The 23,434-nt window shown below is 36.8% G+C and overlaps 2 protein-coding genes across 2 annotated transcripts; one reads left to right on the top strand and one right to left on the bottom strand.

The window, feature by feature from the left end:
* Window positions 1-13,028: 13,028 nt before the first annotated feature.
* LOC119797039 (chymotrypsin-like elastase family member 2A) lies at window positions 13,029-15,192 on the bottom strand. The gene is made up of 8 exons (XM_038305902.1): window positions 15,033-15,192; window positions 14,806-14,894; window positions 14,621-14,718; window positions 14,206-14,325; window positions 13,941-14,077; window positions 13,518-13,663; window positions 13,268-13,420; window positions 13,029-13,111 (listed from the first exon to the last, which is right to left on the bottom strand). The coding sequence occupies exons 1-8, from the start codon at window positions 15,067-15,069 to the stop codon at window positions 13,094-13,096; spliced, it is 798 nt and encodes a 265-aa protein (XP_038161830.1). The 5' UTR covers window positions 15,070-15,192; the 3' UTR covers window positions 13,029-13,093.
* A 1,957-nt stretch (window positions 15,193-17,149) lies between these two features.
* LOC119797048 (chymotrypsin-C-like) lies at window positions 17,150-19,445 on the top strand. Its single transcript, XM_038305923.1, has 5 exons — window positions 17,150-17,211; window positions 17,344-17,437; window positions 18,529-18,700; window positions 19,094-19,246; window positions 19,350-19,445. The coding sequence occupies exons 1-5, from the start codon at window positions 17,175-17,177 to the stop codon at window positions 19,365-19,367; spliced, it is 474 nt and encodes a 157-aa protein (XP_038161851.1). The 5' UTR covers window positions 17,150-17,174; the 3' UTR covers window positions 19,368-19,445.
* Window positions 19,446-23,434: the final 3,989 nt, after the last annotated feature.

Genomic DNA, 23,434 nt, shown 5'->3' with positions numbered 1-23,434 from the left:
GCAGGAGCTTACCTAGTAGGTCATGTATATTTTACATTACTTTGAATCCAAAGTTTTGTTTGAAGTTTTAATAGTTTACTCAGTCAGAAAGATCAAGACCTTTTTAAGTGTAATTTGAAAATTCTGATTTTAATCTGTATGACCCTGCTAAGTGAAGCTCATTCTTTACTTGTGAGCAGTAAACGATGCATACTCCAACTCATACTTTCAGGTTTCAGGGTTGCAAACCCGAAATTTACTTGTTGTCTCAATGAGTTGGTATCAAGCAAGATCACTCTTTTTTTTACAGTAAGAGTTTTGGTTATTTAAACTAGGACTGCAACTAACGACTATCTTGCAACTCGATTAATCTGACAATTATTTTTTCCATTAATCAATTAAGAAGTTTTTTTTACAAAACTAAACCAGGTAAAACTAAAACTTTTCCACTTGAGGAGTTCTAGATAGTGTATATTAACAACTTTTTTTTTTTTTTTTTTTTTTTTTGTAATCTTAAATTCAAAATGTTTATGTATTTCTTACAATTTTGGTATAATTACTGCTCTGAGTGAGTTGCTCTGTCAGCTAAAGGCATACTTTAGAGTCTTTATACTCCAGTTAACAATTACCGTATTTTCACGACTATAAGGCGCACTTAAACGTCTTTTTTTCCCCTCAAAATGTGCGGTGCGCCCTATGGTGCGGTGCACCCTATGTGTGTTGTAACTGCGACTTTTGAGACCACCTCATTGAGGAGATGATGAAAGAGTGGCTGAATGTAAGGAGACCAGCTGTTTTTTTTCCACTCATCACCATTAATCTGTGACTCCATGCGTGCCCATCTCACAGCTGATGTGAAAAACATGGGGAAACAAATTAACCCTGTGCTCGCTGTTCAACCGCTCAACATCGGTGTGAACCGGACCCAGCAGGTGCAGCAGAAGCAGCGAGTTTACATGCAAAGTCAATGGTTGACGCGCGTATAGGTGCAGCAAAAGGTCCTGCAGCGCGTTTTGAGCCGCAGGTGCAGCACGTCGGGATCGTTTAAGCATCTGACGCACCGCCAACGCGCTGCTGCTGCTCGAGATGGAAAAATTGAAGTTTTGCTGCTGGACGCGCCGCATCAACCAATCAGAGAAGCTGATCTGGGAGCTGACAGCGAGACAGACACAGTGCTCTGATGACATATGAACGCAAATGAAAAAGGCTGGATGGATGAGGAGATGATGAAAGCGTGGCTGAGGGAAGTGTAGCCTATGTGAGGAGACCAGGTGTTTTTTTCCACGCATCACCATTGCTGCGTGCCCATCTCACAGCCGATGTGAAAAAAAAGGTGAATCAATGAACGCTGTGCTCGCCGTTATCCCGGGGGGTCTGACAAAGGAACTTCAACCGCCCAACATTGGTGTGAAGCGCCCGTTCAAAGTAAGGCTGCGAGCGGCGTGGGAGCGATGGATGGCCGACAGAGACCACAGTTTCAGGATAAGTGGAAGGCAGCGCCGGGCAAGTTACGCCACCGTTAGCGGATGGATTGTAGATGCTTGGACTAACGTGTCTGCTGGCTCTGTTCTTCAAGCTTTTGCAAAAGCCGGCATTATTTCTGAGGAGCCGCGCTACACGGAAAGTGACTGACAGCGAAGAAGGGGAAACTGGCATGTCTGATTTAGCGCAGCTGTTTTATTCAGAAACAGAGGATGATGACTTTGATGGGTTTGATTAATACTTTGTAATAAATAGCCTACATGAATAAAGCACAATCATACTCAGTTTTGCTCCCGCTCTATTTTTCTACCTGAAAACTTAATTCAACAGCAGCCTCTGGGCGCGTCTCCTCCTCTTCAGCGCGGTGGCTGGCAGGTGTTTTTTCATCTAAATAATCTAAATCTTGCAGCTATATTTGCTGTGATCAGTGGGAATAAAGTAGTTTTAATAGGTTTTTAAGTGAGAAAGGCCACCTGAAAACTTCATAATTGCAGTCAGTTCATCCAGATTATCTATTTCTGTCGGAGGCGCTCAGACCCCCACATACCAGCGGTGTACCGACAGTAGAAATCCTTTCATTCACCGCGGCTGCTGGCAGGTGTTTTTCATCTAAATAATTTTAGCTGCAGGCACCAGGATGCCGGTAATAAAAGCGAACATATTCTGTCGGCAGGTTTCAGGATTTTAAGTTAATTTAGGAGTGACCACAGCGCTGTGTCATCTGCGATGTGTCTGTCTCACGGCCAGCTCCCAGGTTTGATTAATACTTTGTAATAAATACATGAATAAAGCACAGTCATACTCAGTTTTGCCCCCGCTGTATTTTTAAATACGCAGTAGAGGTATTTAAAGGTAGTAGAGGACATGTACCTGTATATAAAAAACGCGCCCTATAGTCCGGTGCGCCTTATGTGTGTGTTAAATACAGAAATGGGACACATAACTGAGAGTGCGCCTTTTAGTACGGTGCGCCTTATGGTCGTGAAAATACGGTAATCGTTTTCTAAATTAGTTGACAATTATTTCAATAAAACATCAATCGTGATTAATCCGATTAATTCCTTTAGCCCTGGTTTAAACAACTCTTGGTTTGATTTCTCATTTCCATTATTTGAGTGTCTCTTCCTCTTTTTGTTCTAACTGAATATCTTAATCATTGCTTCAAAGGAATGCTTTTTTAATGTTTTAATATCTTTATGAAGACTTTTTTTATTTTTCATTTCATTTCTTTTTTCAATGATTTAAAAAATAATTTCACCCCCCCTATTCTGTCTGTATTCTCCCAATCTGCAGAATCTGTTAGTTCAATCTCTAACGTTATGCTCTCTCTGCTTTTTCTCATAGTAGCTTTGCCTCGTCTGTTCCTGTTTGGCTGTGACACCATCCTGGAGAGAAATATCAGCTGTGCGGCTTCCATCAACACCCTTGTTTATAGATACTGGAGATCGGCCTGTTTTCCAGTGTAGTCCTGTTTCTCTGACCGTGACTGGCTGGATGTGCTGTCTTCATCCTCATGGGACTTGGGAGCTGCCTCGGAGCTCGTCTGCCTGGCTGTGTGTTTCCTGGATGGGGCCGCTTTTTACAGCTGCTTTTTGTATCTCTGTTTCTATCTTCTTGAACCCCAGTCGGGGTTTCTTCCTGTTAAAAGGGAGTTTTTCCTCTCCACTGTCTCTACAAGCATGTTTAGTGTGAGGGATTGTATTTGAGTCAATGAGTCAATGCAATCAACTGGTTTTCCTTAGATAGAAAACTTTGAATAAATTTGACTGTATGATCTGGTGAACTGTAAAGTGCCTGAAGATGACTTGCGTTGTGAATTGGTGCTATATAAATAAACTGAATTGAATTGAAAGTTATAAGGTTCTTTAAAATTACTCTGACAATAATGCAGAGAAAATGCTGCATTACAACATTTTATTTCTATTTTTAAATACAAATACTTGTTGAATATTCCCTTGAATATTTAAAAATGTAATACTTCAACTTGAGTAGATGTTTGAATGAGTAACTTTTAATTGTAGTTAGGTAAGATTTGACAATGGGTATCAATACTTTACTCAAGTACTGCTGTTGAGTACTTCGTCCACCACTGGACATACTGTATGCAGTGGAGATTATTTTACTCCAAAGATCTAAATGGGGTGTGTAAATCGATGTGAAATGGAATGGTGATCGGAAAAAATACACCTCTTACATTCAGATTAAAATTTCTTTTCAAATTCAGATTTATTATACAATATTTTAAACTATGATAGAAAAACTTAGAAAGTGGACAGTGAGCTGTAGAACTTGCTCCTTTGCCTTATTAAATGCAAGCTTTGACTGAACTCAGCTTTAGGTGAGGATGCTCTGGAAAAACGATCTAAAAATGAGCAAAAATGTCTTAAATTAAGTGCATTTACCCTTAATTTGAGTATGTAAATGGGATGATTTACCAGAGGATTATTTTTACTCTTAAAATAAGATATTTAGATAATATGCACTCGAATTAAGACAATGCAGTTGTGTTTTCTTATTTTAAATGTAAATTATCTTGTTCCATTGTCAAAATGTCTCTTTTACCTTCTCAATTCAAGAACAAATGCACTTATTTGAACAAAAATGACTAGGTTTAAATTTTTTCCAAACATATTATTGCAGAAAATTGTGCTTTGTTTGTCACTCATTAGGTGGTGCAGATAGCAAGTTTTTCTAATTCTTCTCACACGTGCTAGGGCACGGTCATCCGCTGCCATGGAAATGGAACGACTCTAAAAGTTGCTGGATCTTTATCCTCTCTTTCTAACCTGGACTTTGAAGCTTAAACTTGCTGCAGTCTGTGCTTTGATACCTGGCAAAGATGACCATCGCATCATTTTGGTCTTCTTGGATACAACAATAAACAACTTTATCATTAAAGTGATTTTTTTTGTTTGTTTGTTTCCTAAAACACATTTTTTTTCCCATTTGTTTAAAGCTACAGTGTGTAATAATTACAGGGATATACAGGTGCTGGTCATAAAATTAGAATATCATGAAAAAGTAGATTGATTTCAGTAATTCCATTTAAAAAGTGAAACTTGTATATTATATTCATACATTACATACAAACTCATATATTTCAGATGTTTATTTTGTTTAATTTTGATGATTACAAATGACAACAAATGAAAATCTCAAATTCATCATATCAGAAAATTAGAATATTGTGAAAAGGTTCAAAATTGATGGCCCCTGGTACCACACTCTAATCAGCTAATTAACTCAAACCACCTGCAAAAGCCTTTAAATGGTCTTTCAGTCTAGTTCTATAGGCTACACAATCATGGGGAAGACTGCTGACTTGACAGTTGTCCAAAAGACGACCATCGACACCTTGCACAAGGAGGGCAAGACACAAAAGGTCATCGCTAAAGAGGCTGGCTGTTCACAGAGCTCAGTGTCCAAGCACATTAATAGAGAGGCGAAGGGAAGGAAAAGATGTGGTCGAAAAAAGTGTACAAGCAAGAGAGATAACCGCACCCTGGAGAGGATTGTGAAACAAAACCCATTCAAAAATGTGGGGGAGATTCACAAAGAGTGGACTGCAGCTGGAGTGAGTGCTTCAAGAACCACCACACACAGACGTATGAAAGACATGGGTTTCTGCTGTCGCATTCCTTGTGTCAAGCCACTCTTGAACCACAGACAGCGTCAGAAGCGTCTTGCCTGGGCTAAAGAGAAACAGGACTGGACTGCTGGTGAGTGGTCCAAAGTCATGTTCTCTGATGAAAGTAAATTTTGCATTTCCTTTGGAAATCAAGGTCCCAGAGTCTGGAGGAAAAGAAGAGAGGCACTTCATCCACGTTGCTTGAAGTCCAGTGTAAAGTTTCCACAGTCAGTGATGGTTTGGGGTGCCATGTCATCTGCTGGTGTTGGTCCATTGTGTTTTCTGAGGTCCAGGGTCAACGCAGCCACATACCAGGAAGTTTTAGAGCACTTCATGCTTCCTGCAGCTGACCAACTTTTTGAAGATGCAGATTTCATTTTCCAACAGGACTTGGCACCTGCACACAGTACCAAAGCTACCAGTACCTGGTTGAAGGACCATGGTATCCCTGTTCTTAATTGGCCAGCAAACTCTCCTGACCTTAACCCCATAGAAAATCTATGGGGTATTGTGAAGAAGAAGATGCAATACACCAGACCCAACAATTCAGAAGAGCTAAAAGCCACTATTAGAGCAACCTGGGCTATCATAACACCTGAGCAGTGCCACAGACTGATCGACTCCATGCCACGCCGCATTGCTGCAGTAATACAGGCCAAAGGAGGCCCAACTAAATACTGAGTGCTGTACATGCTCATACTTTTCATGTTCATACTTTTCAGTTGGCCAACATTTCTATAAATCCTTTGTTTTTATTGGTCTTCAGTAATATTCTAATTTTCTGATATGATGAATTTGAGATTTTCATTTGTTGTCATTTGTAATCATCAAAATTAAACAAAATAAACATCTGAAATATATGAGTTTGTATGTAATGTATGAATATAATATACAAGTTTCACTTTTTAAATGGAATTACTGAAATCAATCTACTTTTTCATGATATTCTAATTTTATGACCAGCACCTGTAAAGTCAAAAATTTAATATATTATACATAACTATGTTATTTATCATCACCTATGAGCTCAGCCTTTTAACCATAATATTTGCGTTGCCTTAGAATTCGTTATTTATAATTACATAGGAGCGGGTCTCGCAACCATGGAGGCAGACATCTTTGCGCTACGGCAGCGCAGAGGCAACAAACTAGCGATTGCGAGATCGCCCATTATGTTCGAAAGTAACTATGGCAAGTTGAGAGAGATGAACTGAGACGGTACTGAACAATAGATGGCAGTATTATGCCTGAGAAGCGTTTAGTCTGCCTGAAACCAAAGAAGAAGAAGAAGCAGGTATAAGGCGCTTCAGTAACAAGAAAGGTGAACAAGGCGGCAGGCGTGAGTGACTTTGCAAACTGTTTGGCACTGTTTGGCCAAACATCAGACGAATGGAGGATCATGCCTACTCTGTATCACAACGAAAAGCGGCGGACACCGAACCCCCGTCATCTAAGAAACGGAAACACGACGAGATTAAACGCAAGCGTGACAAGAAACGGCAAAAAACACGGATCAACATTAGCACGGCATTTACACGATGGAAGTCACTGATGGAGGAAAAAGGTTTTCAAAGTGACGCTCAAGTTGCCAGTTTTCTGTTAGACAGGTAATTAATCCTACAAACACAATTGTCTTTTTATACACGTAATACCCCACCCCCACATCCCGTTTCAACCAAACTATTGTCAAGATGTCAGGTAGCATTACCTAGATAAGGCCACAGCTTCATAAAATTACCACAAGTGATAGTGGCGTGTGTTAGTGTGAGAGAGACAGATATATGAAGCTGCATATTAGCGAGCTACGGATATATACCTCGGTTACTTCTCTCCGGCTCCTTTGGAGATCTTCAAGCCTTTCCTCCTCTGCTCTAGTCACCCCGCTGGCACCACTGCACGCCCACCCCGGCCTCTCTGCCCTCTTCCTCTCCCTCTTCCTCGCCTTGTAACCCCCGTGCCACAAACAAGACTTGGACTCTGTAAACGGGGAATATATATTCTTCCAGCGAACACAATCTCGCAGTTAAACTAATGACTACAATTACTTCGTCTGTTTATATCACCATGCAAAGCAGCTCACCAAAACGTCACGACGATGTAGAAAAAATAACGGGTATATTTATTATCTTAAGTCTACATGAAATCTATACCCTACTATCTGTAAAATACTAACTGTAAAATTATCTATGTAAACCTCATCACTTGAGAAGGTAGGTGATGCGGACGTCGTGGAAGACATTTTGTCCCGTAACGCTCGCCGTACTGTTGGGGGGGAGAAGCAGTGGAGGGGAGATGTTCATGTTGCTGCAGTCTGCAGTCTGACCGCTAGATGTCGCTGAAAATTACACACTGTAGCTTTAAAAATCAGATCCTTTAGATTTTTTGGCTATAACATGTTTATAAGTTGACTGAGGTTATTATAAGGGCTGTCATTGCTAACTGTGTGAGGAAGGCATAAAGAATGAATGTTTAATTAATAGTTTAGAAAGAAGGATGACATGTTTATTTTACAGCGAGAAAGAAGAATTAAAACATTAATTTAGATCAATATATTATTTAAACATTTTTCTGCAGCCCTTGTTTGGATCCTCAGGTGAATGTCAATAATTCAATAACATCTGTCACCAGTAATAATACAGTTTGTTAATAGAGGACTCCATCATTTTCCAGGGTTTAATGAAAAAAGTTTTTTACTGACAGCTTAAAATGTCCTTTAATCTGAACTAATCTGAAGGTCAGTAGTTCCCAAAGGGGTGTGTGTGCCCCCTAGGGGGAGCAAAGTTTAATTACAAGGGACTTGGTAGAAATAAATGGACCATTTAGAGCAATTTTTTTTGTATTGATAACTTTTTGACAATAAATTCAAAGTCCTATTGAATGGTTTTATAAACATATACATATATAAAATGTATATTTAATGAATATTTTAATTATGTGCTAGTTTACAACAATGGCATTTTTTTATTTTAACACTAACCGAATCACTAGCACTGTTTATTGTTTTTTTTTTTTTATTGAGTTGTTTTAGCTTACAGATTGATTTTCGTATTTATTAAATCTACTTAAACCTGAAAAACTCACACAGGCACATCCAGAAACCTTAAATAAAGTTTTTTTTTTTTTTTTTTTTATGTTCCTTAATTAATGCTCCTGGTCTAATGATTTTTTTTCCTCACAATTCCAGATGCCTCACTTCCAGTTGATCCTGACCCGGAGCCCCGGTTCTGGACAGAGGATCAGGGTAATTTAAATCTTTTTTTATATTATCATCACAGAACTGTACCCCATTGACAATGAGGATGATAATGAGGAGGAGGTCGAAGTTGAAGAAATAGTGGTGGACGAGCATGAGGAGGAGGAGATGCCGTATTCTGTGGAGGTAGATGCTGATATTGATGTTTTTCTGGTGAGTCTCTTGAGGTGTCTAGTGACTCCTCCAGGTATGACACCACAAGCTCTGAGGAAGAAGATGATGAAGATGATGACAACCTTCCACCACATCCTCCATTCACCCAGAGGATTCCACCCAACTTCAGACTCCCATGGAACCACGAGGAGCAAAAGGAGTCCATGCAGAAGAATATGTCTCCAGGAGGAGGAGAAGAGAGGAAGATGATGAAGATGAGCTCCCTGGGAAGAGGCCTTGTCGTGAGAGGGATGTTTAAGAAGAACCTTCCTTAAACTGCTTCAACGGCTTCCCACAATGAAGAGAAGCTGAGGATTAAGCAGAAGAACCAAACCCTTCATCATCTTAATTTGGTTCATCTTGTAGGACAAGCTGGGTGTATTTTATTGCAGATCTGAGGATGATTGGAAGTGGAAAGACTGGATTTCTGAAAACAGTCACACCTAGATATAATTTGTTGATTGTTTTTATATCTGGCAGGTGTATGGATGCCTTAGGTAGCGACTTGCACCATGGCTTTTCTTTACCCTGTTGCTAGATTTAGTTTTTTAGATGTTAAGGTGTCTTGCAGGTCTAGGGATAACTAAGGTAGCAACTTGCACCGCAGCTTTTCTTTACCCTGCTGCTAGATTTAGTTTTTTAGATGTTAAGGTGTCTTGCAGGTCTAGGGATAACTAAGGTAGCAACTTGCACCGCAGCTTTTCTTTACCCTGCTGCTAGATTTTGAAGTTTTAGATGTTAAGAATTTCCTTTAGCACAGACATCTAAGCCGACACTGAGGACATGACATTTTACAAAAAGGTGTGGAACACACAATGGAGGCAAATTAACTGAAAGTAAATAAAAACACAAAAATACAAAAAAAAATCCTTGTTGAAAAAGGATTAACCACAAGGAAGCAAACCAATCCAATAAAACAGCTCTTCAGCTCAATCTTAAAGGTCTAACAATGGAATTGAGGATAACAAAGTCTATAGGCAGAGGGGCAAGGCTGTAGTGCTGATTAGAAGCTCTCTAGAGCAAAGGTTTCTAAGTCCAAAGAGCCACTAATGGAGCTAGTTTAGCTTTACCATTTTTAATGTAGAAAGTATTCATAAATCAGTATTTCTATGCTCTTTATCTATGTCTGTTTCCCCCTACTTGAACCCCCAGCCTGCCTTAGCAGAGCACCTCTCACACTGGTTCTACTGGAGGTTTAATCCTCTGTTGTCCCTGAATTTGTGCTCGGTTTTAGGGATTGCTGTAGAGTCAACAACACAATGTAAGCTGTTGCTATAGAAGTAAACCCTACAATGTCGATGACTGAATGCAATCAGCAGAGCCTCATTAGATAGAAAACATTTTACCAATCTGACTGTATTTGATTTTATTGAGTTGTCTTTGTAAAATTAACTGAACGGCTGAGAGGCTGAGTTTACTGATCACTCAGGAGGTTGCTGAGGAGGAAATACAATCATTTGATTCAGGAGTGGTAAAGAAGACACACATGTAAAACATGCAGGACAGCCTTTAGCATTGTTTATATTTAGATTAAAATAAAATTGGGAGGATAAAATGTATTTACATGACATAACCCCCAGTAGGTGCTTTTCTCTAATATTTTCAGGCCTTGGCAGCTGCGTAAATGTATAATATTAAACAGAAAGCTCGAGGTCTTTTGAAAATAATTAGGATCTTAAAGTTTCCTCCATTATGAAGTGTTGTAACCTACTCATAAAGTTTCAGCTAAATATATATTCCAGAAAAGTAAAAAAAGACAATCCACTGGACTGTTTCCAAATTTGATGACGTTTCGTTTATCATCCAGGACACTGTTCCAATTCAAAATGTCAGAATTAGTGTTGAGTTCAAAGCTTTAATTGTCTTTTTTATTAATTATTAATCCATTGTTTGTTTGTTTTTTTTACTTTTTTTTGAATGTCTATGACCTGGATGCCTGAGAATCTTCACCAGTAGCTAAATATATACCGGTATGATGTCTAATCTGAAAATGTTGTCAATAAAGTTAGCCTACCTTAATATTTAATAGAATAGAATAAAAGTAAGTATTTAGTTCTATGTGGAGGTAGTGTTTGATTACAGGCCACTAGCTTGAAATCAGATAAGTGAGTGATGCAATGTACAGCATGCTATAGTGGTCTAAAAGTGATCTAAATAGGGAAACACTGGGTTCTAGTCTGGTTACAGAGCTCTAAACAAGTTTGTTCTGTTAAAAACAAGTGTTTTATTTACGAAGCTAGTGTCTGATTACAGGGCATCCACTTGCAACCAAGTAAGATGAGTAATGTAAAGCTCACTCTAGTGCTTTTATTTTAGAATCTGGTTGCAGACCTCTAGCAAACTTTAAAATTATAAATGGCATGCTATGTGAAACTAAAATCTGATATAAGCGCTTGGTTTGAAAGTACATCAAGTTAATCTTATACTCATGATACTTATTATTAAACAGGTAGATATGATATTAGCTTATGGGTCAAAGAGCTTTTGTCTGCTCACCTCTAGTTTTCTGATGCCTTCCATTTTGCTTCTGGTGCTGTCTGGGGTTTAAACTGGAGTCAATATCTTACCCTAAGATGTTGCGTGAATGGCTTTTATTTATTATTTATTTATTTATTTATACTTTTTGGTCCACATTGTTTTTTTAGGGGATAAGAGGGGCTGTCATATTCAAATGACAGGCAGGGCTTTGGGGTTCTTTATGTGGAGAATGGTCATGGTGTTTTGATTACTGTGGTGTGCCCTAGGGTCAGCAATGACAGATCAGGACAAGGTCATAATATTAGGATTACTCTGTAGTGTGTGTTATTAATAAATAATATATAATATAAACCAGTGTTTATTTATATGTGTAACTATAGTCTGCAGGGTAGAAACTAAAAATTATACTTGCTATAGTTTTAGAGAATAACTAGCTCTGAAACAGGCTTTTTGATTGAAGAGAGTGTGAGGTTCCTCTACCTAGAGTCTTCTTGGCCATTAAATCCAATACTGAGTAGGTTAAAAGCCATCCGTTCTGCTCACACTTATTCTTCTGGTGCCTCTATTTTCTCACTGTGCTGTCTGGGATCCAATGGTGGGTGGGTTTTTGGGGGGTTCAATGTGGAGTCTATATCTAATCCTTTGATGTGGCATGGTTGGATTTTATTATTATTATTATTATTTTTTTATGCTTTATATGCAAATGATGGGCCGGGCTTCAGGGTGCATTATGTGGTGATTGGTCATGGACCCCTCTCTGCCCGGGATGCGGCAGGGTCCGGACGGTAGTAGAGCCCACTGAGCCTGAACTAACCGCTGTGTCTTCCCCTCACCTTCCAGTTCCGGTTTGACAGTGTTCTGAGCAGCACTGGATTCATCACCATATTCAAATAAACCTGTTAAACTTTACCCTGGTCTCTCTGTTTGGTCTTCTGCATTTTGGGGTCAGACCTTTAATTAAATCATGACAAGAATAAATATTTTTGAATTCATACTTTAAACTGAAGCCATTGAGAACATTCCAGGTAAGGTTTCATTATTCAAGCAAATCAGAGAAAAGAGGATATTAACAATAATAAATGCAGTCTATCTCACTTCAGTTATTAGAGGCGCCTATAAAGCTGTATGTTGTCATGGTTTTGGTTCTGTTTAAAAATTCTCTTTGAGTTTTCATTGGTTTTATTTCCCTTTGTGTTATTCTAGGTATTTTTTGATTGTATTTGAGTTATTCTGTGTTTCTTGTTTGCCCTCTGTTGCCCTCTTGTGTCAGCGCCTTTCCCCGAGCTCCCTTCTAGACTCCTCTGTCCACACCTGCTCCCAGTCTGCTGATTACTCTCCCATATTTACACCTCTTGTTCAGTCACTGTTTGCTGGTTCCTCATCATAATTTATTTACCCTTCATGTAAGTTTTTCTGGATTTCAGTATTTTGTTTTTGGACTTTTGCTTCTGTTGGAAACTATATTAAATCTACAAGAAACCACTTCAGCTTCAGTCTCTACATTTGGTCCTTTAAACCTCCACCCAACCTTACATATGTGGGTTTGAAAGTTGTTATGATACTTATTGCTACATGAGAGATAAAGGACAGCTGGTAAATATGGGCAAGAGTATAAGTAAAATGTACACTTTGCTAACCAAGTTCTTTCCTTTAGTGTTTTAATCTCAAGTGCATACCTGTCCTCAGTCTTCTCATTCTGGTTCTGGAGATTTAAAGAACTCTAAGTCACACAGTAAGAAGAATATCTGCTGTCTGTCTGCCTACCCTCTAACCTCCTTGGGATATTTTTTACACCAGCTAGGACTGGGGTGGCCGTTGGGCATACATGTCATATACCCGATGAGCCCATGCCCATTTCAAGGCTGTCATGATGTAGTCAGATTTTTTATTTATCATAGATTTAAATGATAAATAAAAATTGTATTAATTACAAATGATTCTACTCAAAAATAATTTATCAACTTAGCAACACTGGTAAGTTGATGGTAAGATTTTTCTCACTTACACTGGTCATTCTTGCATGCATATGTAATACACTAAGCAAAAAGATAGATATTTCTTTAATCATTTATTTATTTCTCAAGCAACAAAATCATCTGTCATCAAGTTCTCCAGTCGTTTTAGTTGGATGTCATAACCTGTAAAATATAAAAGCATTATTTAAATCAGTACTATAACAGATCATCTTGTCAAATATCAGATATTTAAAGAAATCTTTTAGATTTCTAATGCATCCAAATAGTTTCCTCTACCATGCAGCACCATATGCATACACGCAAGATTTTTCCACTCACACTGTCCATCCAGCTGCTGTAGGCACTGACTCTGGTGAACACGGAGGGCTTCTTGGGATAGTTGCAGCCCAAGCTTGAGCCAAAGCTCACAATTCCATGAACATCCCAAGAACCATCAGAGTTCCTGCAGTTCAGGGGGCCACCAGAGTCTCCCTGTAGGATGGGAAGGACAAATGTAAATCACTAAAATAGTTAACAGGCACAAGTGAGGCAAATATTAAGTTGATCAAATTTAGATAGTTTGACTCACATTGCAGCTAGCCACCTCACCATCCCCTCCAGCACAAATCATGTTATTGGTGACCAAAGTGCCCCACCAATCAGACCTGCTGCAAGTGGAGTAGCTGACCACAGGGAGGAGGGCCTGCTGCATGATGTCAGCAATGGGGCCTCCAGCTTTATCAAAAACAATATTTTTCAGAATACAGTCTGAACTCCATAAATTTTTTTATGTAATATAATTAAAAGTAATATTACTTGCATATTTAGAGATTAACTTTAATAATGAATTATTCATTTGAACCTAAAGGTCACATTAAGATTCCTGATAACTTCTGTTAAACTGCTCTTCAGAAGAATAATGAAAGACACTGCTGCTTAAAATGTTACATGAAGCATGGAACATGACGTTAAGGCTGATTATCTGCCGTCTTATTGTTTCCGCAGGACTTACTCCAGAGACGTCCCCATCCAGTTACGTAGCAGGGAGCCTTATCAGGCAGAATTTCACCAGAGGTGGGGAGACAGGCAGGGGTGATGCTGGATGAGAGTGTTGCGGGACTTGAAAGCTTGATCAGGGCAATATCGTTACTAGACAGTGGAATAGAGATTAAACAATCAGTTATAATGCAGTACTGAGAAATCGACAGTCATCGAACAGTGACAGCTTCTTTAAACCTCACATGTTGAGAATACTTTGTGAAAAAGCTATTACCTACCGGATATTGTAAGAGTCCCAGTTAGGATGAACGATGATCTTTGTGGGGCTGATGGCAACTGACCCAGCCTCATTGGCGGTGAGGTCATGTTTTCCCAGGTAGACTCTGTAGGTGCGGCTTCTGTTTTGCCACAAGAAAAACAAAGAAACATGAGAAAATGTACTCAATAAAAATCTTTACTAATATAAAACAATTACATAAGTAAGGAACTGATAAAACAAAGGCATATAAAGCATTACAACCTTCTTTGATTTCATATAATAAAAATAAAAGCACAGATTTTAATTACAAATTATTGAGCCATCTCAAGGAGAAACAGTGATAGTAATGACAGAGAATCAAACAGCCAAGAAAATTTGTCTGCATAGTTTAAATCGATACAAGTTAACTGCTGTCTTGACAGCCATTAATTTACCCGATGCAGTGAGCAGCAGTAAGAACCCATTCACTGGAGATCAGGGTACCACCGCAAGTGTGGTACCAATAACTACCACTCTTGTACTGCAGAGACACCTAAGAAGAGCATAAAAAAATTCACACATACATTTCATAATTTGAGGAAACAATCCAAGTTATATAATCTTATTTTAATTTAAATACCTGCCAGGGCCAACTGTTCTGACGGACATTTACTCCACCAACCACCCTTGAGAGGACAGGGGGGTAGGTGGGCACGCCACAACCGTAGGCTACAAGACAACAGAACAGTAGAAAACATTGTTATTCTTGCAAATTATAGATCACCAACATACATTTGGATTACAGCCTCATGCTTAGGACATTCAGCTTCACATTTTTGTAGTCAGTGAATTTCGTAGTTAGCTTACCACCAGCAACAAACAAGGCCAAGATCACAAACATCATTGTGACAGTCAGTGAGTTTTATGGTGACTTGCAGCTCTTTATATAGCTTATCATTGTAGGCACATCAAACAAATTGTGAACAGTTTTCTAAGCTTAAGCCAGGAAAATTTGACTGGAAAAGCAAATCTAGCCTTGAAGATAAGGTAAAAATAAATGCATCGTATCTCTCCCATGTCCACTGTATCTTTGTGAGAAGCACACAGATGTCTTCTGGTGTGCTCAGCTTTTTTTTTTTAACAGCTTAGAAAACACTTTTATTGAGAAATTGTACTAAATCTAAGTTTTTTTTTCATTGATGTATTGTTGTTTTTTATTAAATAAAGACTTCTCATTTGGTTATATGGGGTAAATAAAGTGTGTTTTACTATAATTTCATCTTTAGTTAAAAAGAAATCTTTAATGTCTAATATAATCTGATCTGCATGTCAAGAAGTGCACCAAGTTAAAAGAGAAAACTTGCCTTACATTACCAACAACAAAGCATTTTAATTCATTTGCAGTTAAAAACTTTAACAAGAATGTTAAAATGTGGGACTGGGATTTTGTATTATTGATCAAGAGTAAATTCCTCTAGACAAAAATGTCTGAAGTTGCAAAATGAAAGAAAACAGAGTTACAATCTTAATAATATTCTACAAATATAAATGTTAAAAGTGTTCAATGTGCTTGTATACTTCCACTATGATAAGATACGTCCTCTATGAGTCAATGAACAGAGAAAAAGTATTTTACTGGAGTTACAGCTGCAAGTCCTTCAGTCTTTGACTCTACAAGCTCTTCATAACTGCAGACTGAAGATTATGTCCTGATTTTCTTACAAAAAATATTCAGTCAGATCGATTGAGGATGATGTTTATGAACAGTAAGTTAGTTATTTACCCCCGGACTTTGGTAGGCTTTTCCAAAACAGGATTCTGCTTTTTTTTTTTTTTTTTATCAGAAATACTTTAATAATCCCAGAGGGAAATTACATTTGCTCCGAATACAGTTTTATATATATATATATCTATATATATATATAGATATATATATATATATCTATATATATATATCTGAATCACTTGAGGGAGGCGTTGCAGAGACTGATGACCACAAGCATTTTATTGTAGTTCTAGCTGGAGATTTGGGGTCATTGTTTTGGAATTAAAAATGTGGACCCATTTTCAAGTCTTTGGTATCATTTACTATTTTCTTTTTCAAACTTACTGTAAGCTTAATCTGTCTTCTAACATGAAATAGAATAAAACTATTGTATGGCTAGGGCTGCCACTGTACCACCGTGTGTCACTGCAGTGATGGATTGCTAAGGATTCATTTTCTACTGCATGTAGTGTTTTATATGTCAGGCAAAAGTTCGCTTTTGGTCTCTTCCGACTGGGACAGCTGTTCCCATTTAACTGTGACTGCCAAATGACTTGTTGAAAACCAATTGATGGAAGATCATTTGACTCTAAAAAGTGTGGGTATTAATCGTGTTTTTTTTTTTTTTTTTTTTTTTAATAAAGGCCTATTTGTAGCATACATAATAATAGAGTGCGCAGTCACTCTGAGTTGAGTTGCACAAATGACAATTTATTTCCATTTTTAATTGGAAATATGAGTGTTTTACATACATAGATATACGTACCGGTATATAGTCAAATAACTGTGAGAATGGACCCTGCTTTGAACTTCTTGGAAACTGTATTCCTAGCCTGTATGCTGTTTTCCTTGGTCTGCATGAGAGTGTTTTTTTCACACACCTCTTCACCGCCTTCACAGAATATTTGGATTTATACTGATAACGATTATTTGCACACATGTAGTCTTTTTAGTAGTTAAGTGACATATGAAGGCAGTGTGTCACACCAACATTAAGTCCAAATCAGTAAAATACTGGAAAAGTTAGAGGAACAAATATAAACTGCTTCCTCAAAACACCATAACCTTGGAGTCCAAATCTACATCTGCTAGCCTGCATGTCCACTTATTGCTCCGCCTCATTCATTGAATTTCTCATGGTATGTTTCCAGGAAAAAGATCCAGAGTTGCAGTTTACATAAGAAAGTTGGTGAAAGATATAAATATGTCAGAAGTTTGCTGCAAACTCTGAAGACACTGACACAATGAAGTTTGTGGTGCTTGCTTTGCTTGTAGCTGGTGGTAAGAAAAGAAAAAACAACAAATTTTTCTATCCTCTATTCGTCATGTTAACTTCTCTATTCGTTGCACCACATATCTAAATTAAATAAGTCTGTTTCAGTTAGCTATTTTAACTTATTTCTTTGCTTTTAGCCTACGGGTGTGGCGATCCAACCTTCCGGCCGGTGGTGAGCCGAGTGGTTAATGGAGAGGATGTGAGGCCTCACAGCTGGCCGTGGCAGGTAAACATAATATGAAGAGCTAAAAACTTTTAAAGGCTCAATGTTGAATATATCCTCTCACCTATTCATTCCATGTAAAAATGACTTCTGTTAATGAATGTATTCATCCAAAGTACATATTTTGATGCACATTTTTTAAGTTAAACATAATTTGGATCATATGATTAAAAAGATAAACTTAGATAATGTTGTGAATGTCTAACTTTGTTGTTTAGTTTAACAATTTTCGTTCCATTGTTGCATCATATGGTTTATTATTTTCTTGTGTGTTTTGTTATTAGTGTTATTTTTAGCCAAGGGCCACCATGTCTCCGTCTTTAACAACTCTTTCAAATTTGTTAATTTACCTGTGGAGCTTCAATTAGTCAAAGTCCATGGTAACAATACTCCTTGGTTTAACTATGTCAGCTGTTATGTTGTTTTTTTCTGCCTACTTACCCGATCTTTATCTTTATCGAATTTACTTTGCTACTTTTTTCTGCATTTTTTTCCCCAGCAATACCAAAATGCAAAAAGAAGTACTATATTTTCTGTTAAATTTTAAAACTCTTATCTATTAAACAACCAACAGCATTTTTTTTTTTCTTTACAGAATATCGGATTTGGCATTCAGATCTCAAGCACAATTTCAAAAATAAAACCAGCCAGGAAAAATATGATCTGTGCATCCTTGTTTTGATATATATATATATATATATATATATATATATATATATATATATATATATATATATATATATATATATATATATATATATATATATATATATATATATATATAGTATAATTTATATTTCATATTTCTATTTCATTTCAAATTTGTCTGTGGTTTTGAAATCTATCTCTTTTTTTTGTTTGTTCTTATCATTTTTAATGGAGCCAGCTGATAAAACTTGAGTAACTGATGTAAAAACTGAAAAAGGAGCTCTAAAACCTTCATTCATGAAGGGTTGATTGTTATTGTATACAATTTTGTATACAGGTCATGTGCTTTGTTTATTCACCGATTTAATGTATTTGTTAATTAGCCAAGTTACAATAAGATAGATTAATGGTGATGGCTATTTAGTGGTTTACCAGCAGTATTTAGCTAAAGAGAATTTGCATCTTTTTTGTGCACAGCTGGAGGTCCCATTGCTGACATCCTGCAGCAGGCTCTGCTGCCTGTTGTGGACCACGCTACCTGCAGCCAGTCCGACTGGTGGGGCTCTCAGGTGACGGAGAACATGGTCTGCGCTGGTGGAGACGGAATTGTCTCAGGATGTAATGTGAGTTTGAAACAATAATATTCTGTAATATTTATTGTCAATCCATAAACACTCACTCTTCCTGTTGGTATTAATGGATAAGTTTTTTGTTTTTTTTTTCATGAAAAAATTATTCTCAGAACTTTGAATCCTTTTGATCATTTATCTACTAAGCTTTTAAGCAGGACTTATACCTAAATACCTGACCTATATCAATATGTGTCAATATCAGAATTTCAGAGTGACATTTTTACATATTACCTTAAAACACTGTAAATATGTTACTCTCTAAAATGTGCTGAAACGTGCAGAGGTTTAAAATCCATGAAACTTTTCAGATATGCACATAGGTGTGTCACATTTAAACTCTTAGATTGTGCTTTTTTGACTATTTGTTTTTATGGGACTATTTAGGGAGACTCTGGTGGCCCTCTGAACTGTGTGGGCTCTGATGGAGCCTGGGAGGTTCATGGTATTGTTAGCTTTGGCTCTGGGCTGAGCTGCAACTACCGCAAGAAGCCAACTGTCTTTACTCAAGTCAGCTCTTACCTGGACTGGATCAACAATGTGAGCTTTGAAAACAGCTATTACACCGATATTTGTAGTATTCAAAATATTAATGTGATACATTTTATAAAAGCCTAATATGTTTTTGTGATTTCTTTTACAGAAAATGGTGGCCTACTAATAGAGCACATTAAAGGACTAAAGGTTGTCATTGTTAAATTTAGAGTCTAAATGAAATAAAATCTTTTCTTATACTTGATATTTTGCATCATGTTCATTTTTATTCACTCAGTGTGTGAGTCTTATAGAAAATGAGAAAAACATTGGAACCAGCTTGTACGACTTTTAACAATTAGGAAAGATGTTTGTTGCCAAAGTGGTATAAAGTCATTCAATTAAAATTCTGTTTGTTACTAAGGATTTCTTGAGTAAACACATATAAATAAGAACCAATTATAACCATATAAAGTAGGTAACATCTCGGGGACTAAATTGATTCTGGATGAAAGGTAAGAATAATAAATACATTAAATTATGGTAAGATTGCAAACCATGACTGTTGTACTGATCATTTTCTAACTTAACAAAACTAAGCGCATAAGTGCCCTTGTGGTATTACTCATACTTACTTTAAGTAAAACAGCTGGACAGTATATGCTAACTTTGTGAATTTATTTACACCAATTGAAACTTTACACATTTAAATTCAAATTCAAAAATACTGATAATTGGTTATTATGGGAAGGAGATTTCTTCTTTCTTTTTTTTTTATAGTCTGAAAAGGGTGGTATATATTTGAATTCAACCGTCTCCCTGTGCTACAAGGAGTTGGACAAATGAGGAGGAGCAGAATGATGAGTATAAATAAGATTTAAGGAAATGAGTAAAAGTAAAACTTTCACAAACACTGTAATATCTAGTGAAGTGTGAACAGTAAAACAAAGCATAGCATGGGCACAAATAATGTTTCAGCCAAAGGTAAACAGAACTAAAGAATATATATGCTTAGCAAATCAGAAACCTTACCGTATAACACAGGTGGACAATATTTAACTCATTTTCTGCAAATTGGCAGGAAAAGTGGACAACTTATAATCAACTGGAACAGACACTGGGATAATCCAACATATGAAATCAAACATGACAGAAACAAAACAAAAATAATGTAGAGGTAGCAAGGATAAATTATAAACCAAAATCTAAGATAAGCGTGAAAAACACCTAACACACAAAAAAGCACAGAAGAAATTCAAGTACTTCATGTTACACGTTTACATGATCTAACATTTCCTCAAAAGCTTTCTATAGATAATGCCACCTTAAAGAGGATACTCGATTATAGATTTCCTAAATAGTTGTATACAATCATGATCTCTCTTGTTATTGTTTTTTTTATCTTTCAAGATTGACCATTGCTTTTAAGATAAAAAGCAACAGATTAGAAAAAAAAAGAACACATTCAATGAAGGAATCCAGTATATGGGTGCACTATAACTAATTATTTTTCATATAACTAAACTGACTGCTCAATCGCTGAAACACCTCTTGTCCTCATAGATTATAAACATAATAGAAAAATATTATCACCAACCATTTGACATTTCCTTCGTCTCTGACATGCGTTTGTCGTTTAATTCACAATAAAATAAAGGATACACACCTTAAGTGTGAATTGGCTGTTTATGGAAATTCCATGCTATTTCCTACATTTGAATTTCCAAAAACCTCACTGGGTCTATCAGAGATTTACAACCTGGAAATAGGTTGATGTTCTTTCTGATTTAGTGTTGGGATCTAAGACCTTTGGTCTTTAAAATAACTGATATTTTTGCACCTTGTCATGTGAATTAATGCAGTCTTTCATATTATTTTGGTATATCTGAGGTAGTGCTTTAGCCAAACAGCAGAGGGCACTACAGGCATGCCAGTTACAGTCAGGGCCTTCAAAAAACGACATGTGACAACTTTCTGTAGGTCAGTTTATAAGTTTACATTTTGTACCAAAGGTTCAAGTAACATTGACCCAAGATATGTATTCTGGAACCTCAAAACTGAAAACTAAAAGTCAGAAGATCTTTATCCTTCTTGTTTGTGATGTTTTATGATGCTTTCTGAGGATTTTAACTTTATTGAAAGTTTAATGTTATCAGATTATTATTAGCCCTTTGGTTTTAAGCTTTTTAAGAATGTTTATTGCTTGTACTGGTCTTCTGTTTATCTGAGACTGGGTTTGGGGGGCAGCAGTCTCAGCAGAGACTCCCAGACTTCCCTTTCAAAGGCAGCTCTTCAGCTCCACCTGGAACCTGATCTATCTACTCTGCTTAATACAGTGGGTGAAACTTAATTCTGGTCTCCAGTGACTTTTATTTATTGATTCTAACCTTTCTGATCCTGCTTCCTCCTAGAAACAAACGTGCAGTTGGGAAAAGAATAAGTTCTTTATAACAGCTTCCACTTTAGCCTAATTCATTGGATGATCTGGGAAGTTTATTCTGTAGCCAATAAGATGAAGTGTGTTCAAAAGCTTTTCCCATTTGCTTGTACTTTTAATTTTTTAATAAATTATTTCCCAGTAATATGTAATTATTTTTCATTATATAAAATAAGGTGCAGTAAAATGTTTACAGTGATTTAAGTTAATGTTAACATTTGCTTATCAATCTAGTTGTGATTTCCTGCATATAATAGCAGAAAAATCTGTAAACCTTTTCTTGTTTTCAAACCATAAAAAACTATGAAAAATCATGTTCAGTAAATTAGAAATTTGTGAATATTTAATTAATTTCAGTAACTTAATTCACTAAGTAAAATGCATTACAGTATAAGGATAAACTATCATTCAAAGGGTTTTTTTGAGCCATTGGTTTGGATTTTCCACTTTCCACTAATGAAAACAGGGCATTTATAGTTCAAATGCTACATGAAGGTAATAATAAGATGACTCTCTTAAATAAAAATAGGTGCTTGATTTATGTAGTGAATATAATTAATAATAGTGTCCCAATATCTGGAGAATTATAAATCTGACAAACAAACATCACTAAAACATGTTCTAATGGACAGAAGGACAATTTCCCTTTAGGACATATTTATAGACAAAGTCAACATTTACTGAGTGGAGCTGCTCAGCTTGGAGAACCTATTGAAGATGGTTCATTAAGTCACATCTCAGGATATTACTCATGAGGAAAAACACATCCTGCCTTGTCGGAAGTAACCAAACTTTGCTTGATGATTTTTGTTTACATAGGAGAGTGATTGATCAGTTGACCTGAACGCTGTTTTATTGCTGAACTATACTGAAGCATTTACTGGCTTTTGTTCATTTTATTCTCCTAAACCGAAAGGTATTATTTGGCTTTTTACAAGAGTGACATAAAGATCTGATGGAGCTGTCTTCCTCTGCAGCTTTCTCTAATACTATAATCATGCCGTCATATTTTCGATCTGGATGTAGTCCTCCTATATGGGGCCTTGCACGTCCACAGCTGGGTTTGTCTTTCATGTGAGTGGCTCAAAGAACTACAAGACAATGCTTCACTATTAGCTGACCCAAAAGTCGGACGCATGCTGCCTTACCTTCACAATAGGATGAAACATAATCAAATGATATCTTTGCAAAAATAATTTCCTGTAGTAGTATAACATAACATTACCTTGAATTATGCATCCATAAGCGTATGTTTTTTTTTTTTTTTTTTTTTCACAAATGTAAACCTATGACGTTAATCTGTCACAGAAAACCCTAAAAGAAAACATAAGTTTATGGTTGAGTAGTGAGAAATGTTAAAGCTCCAAACATTTAAATACTCTAACAAGGCACTGTTGACTAAGTCTTCATGCTGACATTCCTCAAGAACAATTATTTGTTATAATGAAACAGCTTTGCATGCATGTTAGATCTTGCTGTATCAAAAACAGCAAGTAACTATATATTTTAAAAAATTTGCTTTAACATTGGATATATAATGTCTGTCCAACTCAAATCTATTGACAGAAATACTCTAAACCTAACGGGGTTTACCTAAAGAAAAAATAGTTGATTCAATTTAGCCTAAAACATTCATAGCTCTTCGTCACAGTCAGTAATCTTGGAGCTCACATTCTTTAGCAGTTCCCCCTGCTTTTAGTTGGACATGTCACCTTCTTGAAGCTCGACTGATGGTCTGTCCTCGCTACTGAAACATTACAGCTTGCTGTAGCAAAGGTTTGCATTGGAATTTAAGTACTGTATACCTAAAAGCTTCA

This window comes from Cyprinodon tularosa, unplaced genomic scaffold, assembly GCF_016077235.1.
Source record: "Cyprinodon tularosa strain WSP-4 unplaced genomic scaffold, ASM1607723v1 ctg57, whole genome shotgun sequence".
Lineage (NCBI taxonomy): Eukaryota > Metazoa > Chordata > Actinopteri > Cyprinodontiformes > Cyprinodontidae > Cyprinodon > Cyprinodon tularosa.
Note: the sequence above shows the minus strand (reverse complement) of the source record. Positions and strands in the feature narration are given on the sequence as shown.